This window comes from Dreissena polymorpha, chromosome 10 (genome assembly GCF_020536995.1).
Source record: "Dreissena polymorpha isolate Duluth1 chromosome 10, UMN_Dpol_1.0, whole genome shotgun sequence".
Lineage (NCBI taxonomy): Eukaryota > Metazoa > Mollusca > Bivalvia > Myida > Dreissenidae > Dreissena > Dreissena polymorpha.
The window spans coordinates 64,141,199-64,153,304 of NC_068364.1; the positions used below are offsets into that span (position 1 = coordinate 64,141,199).

At 39.9% G+C, this 12,106-nt stretch overlaps 1 protein-coding gene across 1 annotated transcript; it reads left to right on the forward strand.

Moving 5' to 3' along the window:
- The first annotated feature begins 9,320 nt into the window (after positions 1-9,320).
- LOC127849171 (uncharacterized) lies at positions 9,321-11,876 on the forward strand. Its single transcript, XM_052381890.1, has one exon. The coding sequence runs from the start codon at positions 9,321-9,323 to the stop codon at positions 11,874-11,876; it is 2,556 nt and encodes an 851-aa protein (XP_052237850.1).
- The last annotated feature ends 230 nt before the right edge of the window (positions 11,877-12,106 follow it).

Genomic DNA, 12,106 nt, shown 5'->3' on the forward strand with positions numbered 1-12,106 from the left:
GAATGCAGAAAAAAAACACAAAAAGCTCTTATCCCTCCAATATAACTTAAATAAAGGGGATAACAAAAAAGAAAAGAAAAGTACCTTATTTGCTATATAAAATAGCAATTTTAACAAAAATTAAGGTAAATACAAAGGTACATTATTGGCTATAATAAACAAGATAGCAATATTAAGAAAATCTACAATAATACCAAGGAGTTGGTATTACCCTGGATAGGGCTAAGTAAGGGTTTTGCAAGGTATAAGGCCCTGCACTGTGCACTCAAGTCTGACATGGCTCTTAGAGTTTGAAGGGGAAAGGGTGGGGTGTCAAAGGGGAAGGGAGGGGGTGCAATGCAGCCAACAAAGGTATTTGGCGAGGGCCGAGAAGACCGGACCCCTAGCTGCTCCCTTGGGGTCTAGCACGTTGGAAAGGTTAAAAACTAGTCCATGGGAGTGCAATGCAGCTTCGAGGTGGTCCCTCTGCGCCTTATGGTTTTGACAGTGCAGCAGCATGTAAGGCGCAGTGAAAAATTACAGCAATTTAGAACTTTTCTTTTTTTCGTTTGTCGTGGTTGACAGTCCTTTTAAGCTCTTTATGATCTGAGCATTTGTAATATTTCATTATTTTGCAAAGTACTGAGCAAAATAAGATATAATGGTTAGGACAAGATGTTTTTGGGTCAGGACATGTGAAATTTTGGTCCCTCGTGCGACCGGACAACTGGCTTCAAAAGTTAATGTCGAGTCCTGAAATGTACGATTCACTGACCATTTATTTACTCAAACCGATAAATATGACAAACTGTCACAAACACAAGCAGCTGGCAATGACTATCAAACTCTTAAAAAAGTTGGTTTACTAAGAATAAATCTATATCAACTTAAACTTATCAAGTACATGTAGTTATTTATTATTTTGTTTAAAAGATCCATGTATGAGTAATTAAACTTTTGTAGACCACACTCGACAATGAAAGAAAGTTTGACATGGTTTTGATATACATGTATGAGAGTGAAAATGTAATGTAACAATGACCTGATCTTATCCAGAAAATGAACTTTAAAAGCGCTAGATGATCCAGAATGATTGGATGGACATCCTGAGTGCATGTGAAAACTGTTCAGACCACCTGAGTGTACTAAAGTTTCAAACCAAAATATTGCTTACAATATGCGATTTATGTTATAACATTACACACTAAATTTGTCATTAACATGAAAAACTACAAGTATCAATTTTTTTTTAAATGGGGGCGAAATGACCAGGTAGGAAACATCTTGGGAGCGAAACAACATGCGAAAATACTTTGGGGCAAAATGTCCGCAAATCTTTAACATAACAGTTAAGCAACTCCAAATGGAGTTATTGTTCTGCGCTTCGCAACAGTGAAAATAATAATATCTATGATCACTCATGGGCAAGACTGAACTTTAACTGTATGCAGTTGTTTACCACTATCAACAAAGCAGTGCTTTGGGGGCAGTAGGCTATTAGCCCCCGATACTAAGGAAATATTAAGGATAAAAAGGGTTATTAGGTGTTGCGTTTTGTGTTAGGTGTTGCATGCTTAGCACAACAAAATTACAATGTATACGCTTTTCCATTCTTTTTTACGTAACGGTTAAGTTCAATCGTCCACACATACACATGAAATAAAATGATAAGCTACCCTGGTCCATATAAACGTACTCCCAGAGCCTTTGATGATTTTTTCTATGGCGGCTTTGGGTTATACAGCTGAGAGTTGAATTATTGCAACTAATGCTACCCAAACCAACAAATATCCAGACATAGTATCAGCCATAATTAACACTGTTAGCCATATATTTGAAATGATAGTCATCAAAATATTCAGTGACCTATTTATGAGACCTATTCACACACCCAGGGATGGAAATTAGTGGTTGCCCGTGAGCCCGGGGCAAGTAGATTTTAGCCTAGGCAACTTACATTCAAAAGTTGGTAGACCAGCCGGGTAACTAGCTTTTTTAAGCTTTTAACATTCAAGTACAATTAAACATTTAATAAAATTGGTAACTGTTGATTAATAATTTTAATAATATTTATTCATAAATGCCAAGGAAATTATTCAACTCTGACTCATATTAAGACATATACACAGAAAGTGTGTAATGTAAGCAATTTTGTTCAGTTATCTTTTATTTAAAGAAAGTATTCGATACACATGACCAGTGATTTTTTTCACCCAATTGGGAACGGGTCTGGTAACCATGCCATTGGGAATTTTTTCGCTCCGTGAAATCACCAAATGGGGAAAAAAACAAGTGGCGAAATCTTCAAATTGGGAAAAATCAAGTTGTGAATTGTACCAATTGGAGAATGGTATTAATATGACTTTGTTTAACTTTTGTCAGCTTTAAATGACACAGGAAAGCAACATTAACTTTCATTCACAGCCTTGCACAAACAACAACATGCTATCAGAACACAGATTGTTACAGAGTTCTCTGTTTTTATCTACTTTAAATATATCAAGAATGGTGTCTTTCTGGGCTGATGAGAGTCCAGACACCCGCAGGCTGCATAGCCTTATCTGAGCACTAAGTGCTTATTTTTGTAAAAAAACACAACCTTAATGAATGAGGCATCTAGTACATCTATTACTGTTTATCCAAGTACTATACATGTCCAAAATATGTACACTTAAGTTGCCTTACCTGTTTAACTTTAATAATCCAAATTTTCCTTGTTGTTATCTGGTTTAAAAAACCTTATCAAACGTTTGTAAAATCCAGTTAATGCTTTCTCCATTATTTTATATGGTTTAAAAAACCTTATCAAACGTTTGTAAAATCCAGTTAATTCTTTCTCCATTATTGAATCACCATTGCTTGTAATTTGAATCGCCAGCTTTGAATTGAACGCGGTTCCGGTTCATTTTGGGAAAGGGTCCGTATGTTATTGGGAACGGGTCCGTTAACCAGACCCGTCCAAAGAAGGAAAAAAAACCACTGCACATGACACTACGTGTATATTGTACTAGGCTCATTAGTCTTTAGCTGGACAACCAAAAAACATGTAGTAAAGATGGTTGCCCGTGTGGGCAACCAATTGTAAAACGTTAGTTTCCATGTCTGACACCCATGTGCATTGTCACTTTAAATATGTGCCAACAATATTACGGGCAAAAGCCCGCGAAGCGGGCCTTGACCGTTCATACATATGGAAATATAGACCATAAAATTACATAAGAATACCGTATACGGATGTCTCAAAAAAATTTGCCACGCGACATATATTTTCGCGATGCTATTTATGACCTTGAACAAATCAAAAACACTTTGACATATGCTAAATCACATATAAATACATACCCCAGGAAAAATTATATCAATGACATCATAATTGTGTAGCAAATTGCACTAAAAATTCTCGCATTATTTGTTTTTCTTCGCAACCGTTCCAGAATTAAGTCATTACTCAATTATCTCCCCTGAATGATCTTCTTCAGTGGGTATAAGCGGAAGACTGGTTCACTACATATAGGTCACAATATACCAAAAGATTTCTTTAAAACAAATTCAATGTAAAATCAACAACTTCAACGAAAAATAAAGTCAAACTTTTGCACGTAGACACCCCCATACCCATACCTTTTCTTAAAGAGCATGCCAAGCCGAATGGATTTAAACAATAAAAAAGATAGGTCATGCAGTATGTAAGAAAGAACTCGACGCGAATCAAAGGTCACTGTTTTAAGGCCACCTTTTTACCGGCTGATCTCCAGTTGATGAGGGTTTCCGGCCATCTGTCAAAATCTCATGTAGTCTCCAACCTATAAGCAAAACACTGAATTTGTAGTATACAACAATGTTTTCCCTACCACATGCACACAGAAATATTCAAAAATAAAGTCATGGCAAGTGCACATACAGAGAATTGTGTCTTCAAATAAATGACGTTCCATTTTTTAGAGGGTATAGCATTGAACACCAAAATGATTTCGTATATTGCAACCTAAAGGAGAAATATATTCTGATTAAAATGTGTTTTTCTTGCATATTATTATCTTCCTATTCATATTGCACCAATATATTAAGTTTGGCTGGATTATCTGTCCATTTGGCCATTTTATATCATATTTTCACACGCTGGTGTTTTCCGTCCGAAGAAGGCGATTTAAGGCCTGTTAAAGCTTAAATGTCCCTTTTAGATTTAAAGCCGTTGTGTTCAATATCTGCAACAAAATGTCAAACCAAACCAAATGAATAGGCACGTGGGGCTTATGTGGGGTGGGGAAAGAATGAATTTGTTAGATATTTTCACTCAAAGCAATTTTGATAATGTCTTTTTAGTGTTGTTTTTTTTTTTAATAACCCAAAAAATGTCAATTTCAAAGCAAAAAAAAGTCCAATTTCATCCAAAACAATAAACAAATTAGTAAAAATGAGAGATCAAAGATACTTTGAAGTGTAGAAATCAATAAGCTTCCAATAACTTTTTGTTGCGCAACAATAAAAGTGTGAAATCTTGAAAGCGCCTTGTCGCTCGAAGCCCCTTTATTTACCAGCCGCCAATGAAATATTCTAGCATATAATGTCGTGGGTGCCTTTAAACTGCAGCAGATGGTCAATATGCACTGCCAGCTCTCATTAAGAGGTTCAAGAGAATACAAAATTTTATATATTGGGCACAAAATAAGTACTTTTGATTATTTTTATGGTGGCAATCAGGTCAAAATGGAGGTTCATAACCGAGCGAAAGAAAAAAATGCTCATGTTGGGGGTTTAGACCGGAAGGAAAGGTTAAAATGAACAAGATACATATATGTAGGCAAGCATTATAAGCTTAGCAATGAGGTTCCATGTACTAGCAGGGCCAGAAAGGGAGCTCAGATCAATGTAGGCTTCCTGAAAGGGGTTTCTAGTACTTCTTCTGGGCACACAGCTTCACGCAGAATTCTCAACACAACAAATATCATCGATCCATGTCACCTTTGTATGCAAAGACACGCGAATAAGGTCAATACTTCCCTTACATCACTGAATGAGAGAAGCATGTACCAAATAAAAAACAAAACTGGTTGCTGAAAGTGTCAAATTTTGGCAAAAAGATCCCTCTAAGGTAAATGATGAAGGGGACACTTGCTACAACAATCCTATGTTTAAGTCCGACGCGACATCCTTTCAAGCCAGAACATTAACAGTAAGCATATTGTGAGGAAAAAATAACAAACACAAGCTAATTGTAGGGTTACAAGTAGCAAATTAACTCAGCTGTACTGCATAAATGCTCAGGAACAAGGATAAACCTGTAAAGTGCCAACTTCCGCTGCCAGCAAAGCACGAGCTTTACGTGTCGGGACGCGGAACTATAGGTTCAAACTGCACGGGGAATTGCACAATGGGAAGGGTTTGAGTGACCACAAACCTGATTATGGCAGTATTTCACACCTTAAGCATCATTAATATGCTTATTTGCTTGTGTACATGATAATAATTTAGTATTATTACCTGTTTTGCCATCAAGAACCCTTATGCAGTGGCCCTCGGCTTAGTCGCAGACATTCCTCTACCTGAAAAAGTCAAAATACCCAATTGAAATAGATATAAAATGAAAAAAACTTATGCATTTATGTATTTTAAGTGTATTTCTATGAATAATATGAAGTGATAAAGCTTATTATATTCATGATTGTACTAAATATGAAGGCTGGCTAAGCTAAGCATCTGCTGCACTGTCCAAACTGTAAAAATGTCCGCCATTCCATGTCCGTGAAATGGGGCTCTGTTTGAATGTTAATGCTTTACGCACAAGCTATTGTTGCGTTACTGGATCATGGAGACCCAGGCGTTGAATTCTGACTTCATGTAGCACATTAATGCTACACGGTCAACCAATATGCCTTTGAATTTAAGTTGGAAAGCAATTTAGCCCTTATTCGGCTATATAAGGGTGGAGGATCAACTTGAAAAACAACTATTCCAGGTCAAATCATCTGAATTCATGCATTTAATGCACTTATAATCTTCTCTTTTGCTAAGAAATGACAAAAAATCAGCTTTCCCAGTCATATTATCACTTGCAGATGATATTTCATTTTTACCTAAAGTTAGTTTAGGTCACAATATACCAAAAGATTTCCTTAACAAATTCAATGTAAAATCAACAACTTCAACGAAAAATAAAGTCAAACTTTTGTGCGTAGACACCCCCATACCCATACCTTTTCTTAAAGAGCATGCCAAGCCGAATGAATTTAAACAATAAAAAAGATAGGTCATGCAGTATATAAGAAAGAACTCGACGCGAATCAAAGGTCACTGTTTTAAGGCCACCTTTTTACCGGCTGATCTCCAGTTGATGAGGGTTTCCGGCCATCTGTCAAAATCTCATGTAGTCTCCAACCTATAAGCAAAACACTGAATTTGTAGTATACAACAATGTTTTCCCTACCACATGCACACAGAAATATTCAAAAATAAAGTCATGGCAAGTGCACATAGAGAATTGTGTCTTCAAATAAATGACGTTCCATTTTTTAGAGGGTATAGCATTGAACACTAAAATGATTTAGTATATTGTAACCTAAAGTGACAGTCTTTACCAAACACAATTTAGGTGAACATTACCCGTCTTTAATATATTGCCAAATCTCAGTTTTCTGTCGAATTTATTTGCTTTGATCTTTTCGATATCTTATTGTTATTATTATCCTGACAAATCACAAACGCTTCGCCAGTACATAATTAGTACGAGTTCTCTCCCTTACACCACTGTTATGTTATCATGGTATATTCCCATGAGTTACTCCCCTTTGTTGGAAGTTTGCCATTGAAAATGCGTTTTTCACCAAATTGTTGTATCCACTTGAGAGTTAAATAAACCAGTTCATCATTGACTATCTGGCAGTTATTCCTTACTGGCGTGGTGGCAGCACTGTATACGAACCTACGGTCATCTACAAAACATCTAATCGGAAAGGAACATTGCAAATCATAAACAGATAGAGCAGTAAAAGTCACTGTACATCAAATGTGAACTTGGAACAGTTTAACACCCTCTATTGTGAACTCTGACAGTTTGTGTTTTCGCATTTCACCATGGCCCATACCAACCGTGCCCCTAAACAGTGGCAGTTAACAAGAACTGAAAGTATTACTACCTTTGAGGCATGGCGCCAAAATCTACAATACACATTGTCTCTAGATCCTAATTTTGCAACATTCTTGGTAGATGGAACTACTTGGGGTCGTAAAACAGCAGCGAATCCCCTACGCGTTTCACAGATGATGGCGGAGAGGGAGGTCGTACTGCTGCTCAAAAGGTGGCGCAACTTGAGCTTATGTTGGGTCAAATAGCCAATTACTGCCCTATTATTGCAAGAAACACTATAGTGCGAAATTCAGTCAGCATTAACAACATATGGCAGTCAATTCGATTACATTTTGGTTTCCAATCTACAGGCGGACATTTTTTAGACCTAGATCAGATCCATTTAGAGCCCAACGAACGTCCTGAGGATCTATACCAGAGGTTGTCTAGCTTTGTGGACGACAACCTTATGAAAGGGGGTGGATTGATAACTCACCACGGCGAAGTCCCAGATCAAGATGAGGAACTGACCCCTACTGTCGAGAATATGATAGTCTTGACATGGTTACGATTGATTCATCCAAACCTACCGGCATTAGTGAAACAAAAGTACGCAACAGATCTTAGATCTAGAACGCTTGCATCCCTTAAACCCGAAATATCGTTGGCGATCTCTAGCCTACTCGATGAAGTTCATTCTCTTGCTGATGCGAAGGTACTCAGGTCATCTTTCCAACGGAAATTACCACCTAAGCGACCAACTTGCCCAATATGCAAGCAAGCAAAAAGACCGAATTTCCAGCATTTTTTGAGTAAGTGTACATACCTACCAGAGGAAGATAGAAAGTACATGAAATCATCTGAAAAAATCCGCTTCACTACATACTCTAACGAAAACGAGGATATTGGTCATGATGATACATTGGACTCTGAAACCCATAGTTTGCAACCAGTTGTAACTCACTGTTCGCGACGCGTCAGCACCAAACAGTCACCAGTCTTGAAAACGTTCTATAGACAGTTTCCCATATTGTTGACATTGGACAGTGGGGCTGAGGTTAGCATGATAAAAAGCTCAGTCGTGCAGTACATTGGAGCTCCGGTGATGAAAACAAACCAGAGCGCGCTCCAGGCTGATGGTGTCACTCCATTACAAATCATTGGGGAGACACATTTCTATGTCTCGAGAGGTGACACTGATCTGAAATTAGAGGCTCTAGTAGTGAATGACTTAGATGTCGATGTTCTAGCGGGGATACCATTTATGTGTACCAATGACATTTCAATTCGACCTGCTAAACATGAAATACTGATCGGCGGCATTGAACATGTTAATTATGGCTCCTCCAAATCTGACTCGCCAAGTAACCGCGTACGACGCACCCAAGCCTTTGTCTTACGTGCTCAGTCTACGTCATCTGTCGTATGGCCAGGTTCCTTCATTGAGTTGAATGTGCCGTCTGATATTGGACCTGAGGACACTGTGGCGATTGAGCCCAAACATGACTCTGGTATTTCCTGGATAAAACCGCAGGTTATCGAATCAGTTGGCGGTTGCATCAGAATCGCCAACGAGACACAGGAACCACAGCGAGTGTTAAGGCATGAACATGTTGGTTTCATAAGGAATACAGAGACAATGAAAGTTGGGGTCCTTACACCCATTACAGGAACACAGCTTAGCCATCAATCAGTTCCCAAATTACACATGTCTAATACAACATGCATCTCAACTGACCCTGATAAAGTGTTGACAGATGAACAACGCATGAAGTTTTTGACATTGGGTGATAAGTATGACGATGTGTTTGCGTCGGATATATCCGGGTACAACGGTGCCGTTGGTGACTTTAAAGCCGTTATCAACATGGGCCCTGTACAACCTCCCCAGCGTAAAGGACGGGTGCCACAATACGCGAAGGACAAGCTTGTCGAACTCCAACAGAAATTTGATGAGTTAGAGAGTCAAGGAGTTTTCAGTCGCCCAGAAGATGTAGGTGTGACGGCTGAATACCTAAACCCGTCCTTCTAAGTGAAAAAACCACAGGGCGGATACAGACTAGTCACTGCGTTTTCCGATGTTGCACGATACAGCAAGCCTCAACCTAGTCTGATGCCCGATGTTGATTCCACTCTACGCACAATAGGACAATGGAGGTATATAATACAGTCGGACTTAACAAGTGCGTTTTATCAGATACCACTGTCAAAGCAGTCAATGAAATATTGTGGTGTAGCAACTCCATTTCGCGGTGTTAGAGTATACACTCGTTGTGCTATGGGAATGCCCGGATCAGAAACAGCTCTTGAAGAACTGATGTGCCGTGTACTCGGAGATTTCGTTCAAGAAGGGTTTGTCGCAAAACTTGCCGATGACCTTTATTGTGGCGCTAACTCTGTCGATGATCTATTGATCAAGTGGGAGCGTGTTTTAGACGCCTTGTCTCGATGTGGGTTGCGTCTAGCACCATCCAAGACTGTAATCTGTCCGAAGTCCACTACAATTCTTGGATGGATTTGGTCTGCTGGCCAGTTATCTGCAAGTCCTCACCGTATTGCCCCGTTGTCTTTGTGTACACCTCCAGATACTGTGAAAGGGTTGCGTTCGTTCATCGGTGCGTACAAGGTTCTCGGGCGTGTGTTGCCAAACTGTTCACGATATGTTAGCCCACTAGACGACCTAGCCGCTGGTAAACAGTCGCATGACAAGGTGGGGTGGACGGACTCCTTTTTAAAATCATTCAAAGATGCACAGGCAGCATTGCATAATCATAAGTCGATTGTCATACCGAGACCCACAGATCATTTGTGGATAGTTACCGATGGTTCCGTGTCTCAGCGTGGTATAGGAGCAACCCTGTATGTGATGAGAAATGACAAGTTGCACTTGGCAGGCTTTTTCAGTGCCAAGCTGCGGAAACATCAAGTCACTTGGCTTCCGTGTGAAATCGAAGCTCTGAGCATCGCGTCCGCTGTTAAACACTTTGGCCCTTACATAATACAGTCTACTGTGTCGGCTTGTGTACTTACTGACAGTCAGCCTTGCGTACAGGCTGTAGAGAAGCTATGTCGCGGTGAGTTTTCCGCTAGTCCGAGAGTGACGTCATTTTTGTCAACTGTGAGTCGTTTCCAGATAAGCGTCAGACATCTTGCTGGCTCTGCCAATGTGCCGTCAGACTTTGCAAGTAGGAATGCCCCCGAGTGTTCTGTGCCAACCTGTCAAATCTGTACATTTATCTGTAATACTGAAGACTCTGTGGTTCGTAACGTCTGCATTGACAGTATTGTGAATGGAACATCGCGTTTGCCGTTTGCTACAAGATCCTCGTGGCTTCAAATTCAATCCGAGTGTCCAGATCTGCGACGTACACACGCGCATCTCAAACAAGGTACTCGTCCCTCTAAAAAACTAACAAAGATCAAAGATGTTAAACGTTACCTTCAAGTCGCATCAATCGCCAGAGATAATTTACTGGTGGTAAAACGCAGTGACCCTTTATTGCCACCATCTGAGTTGATAGTTGTTCCTCGTGCCGTTTTAGACGGATTGGTCAGCGCTCTACACATTAAGTTAGACCATCCATCTAAGCACCAGCTTGAACTTGTGATGAAGCGTCACTTTTACGCGTTGGACTTGAGTAGCTCTATTGAAACTGTAACTCGGCAGTGCCACTTGTGTGCTTCATTTCAGTCATTACCAGAATCCGCTATAAAGCATACAAGCGAAGACCCTCCAGAAGTTGTTGGCATGTCGTTCGCCGCAGATGTACTGAAACGTAATCAACAAACTATTCTAGTCGTGCGTGAGAGTGTTACCTCTTATACTAAAGCCTGTCTTATTCCTGACGAAAAAAGGGACACTTTAAGAGATGCTTTAGTGTGTTTGTGTACTGAGCTCCATCCATTAGACGGTCCCCCTGCAGTTATTCGTGTAGATCCCGCCCCGGGTTTTGCATCTTTGCAAAGCGACGAAGCCTTGAAACGTCTCAACATCGTGTTGGAGATCGGCCGTGTTAAGAACATAAACAAGAATCCTGTGGCTGAAAAGGCTATACAAGAGCTAGAAAATGAGTTGTTGCGGTATGAACCAGGTGGAGGCCCCGTTACTTGCATGGGCCTTGCTATTGTAGTCGCAAGGTTGAATTCACGTCTACGCCATACGGGCCTGTCTTCCCGTGAATTGTGGACCCAACGCTCTCAGTTCACTCATGTTCAACTCCCTGTGTCTGACCGTGATGTGATCCTCCAGCGGCATGATTCACGTATGAAAAATCACCCCCACAGTGAAAAATCTAAGTCCAAGGCTAGTGTTCCGGTACGTGTTGGTGATGTAAGTGTCGGTGATTTAGTGTATCTTATCTCAGATAAAAGCAAATTGAAAGCTCGCAATAGGTATCTAGTTGTGTCGTGCGATGAAGAGTGGTGCTTTGTTAAAAAGTTCTCGGGAAATCAGTTACGGGCTTCATCCTATAAAGTTAAACGAAGCGAGTGTTACCGTGTTCCGTATGATAAAATGTGTTGCGAAAGGCCTTTAGTGTACTCCGACCCAGACCATGAGTCTGATGACGAATGTGTTCATTCACCAACTGATAGTGGTCCCCCAGCACCTTCAAGCATTCCTGCAACATTGACTACGCCAGAAAGTGTAGAACCAGTTCCAATTATTGGGTATGAGCCGGATATGACGTCATCATTTTGTGAACCCCCCCAAGTACACGTGTCTCCAGAAACAAGTTCTATGAGTATGACCTCGCCCGGTTACACTGAGCCAGCGCAAAGACCTCAACGCTCACGACAGCCTCCAAAATATCTTGATGATTATGTATTAGAATGATTAGAGTGGTACAAGTTTGTTTGTCATGTTCAATAGTGTTTGGTTCTCTTAGTATATATGACTGACTTGTTCAATGATTTCTTATCCTTGGTTTTATGATGCAAATTCTAAATATGCAAGATACATGTTATGTACTTAATAGTTGTAGAAGTTAAATATTGTGTTTCTATCATTAGACATTTTTAATCTATTGGGTTTAATTTTCTAATCCTGTACTGATTTTGTATGTG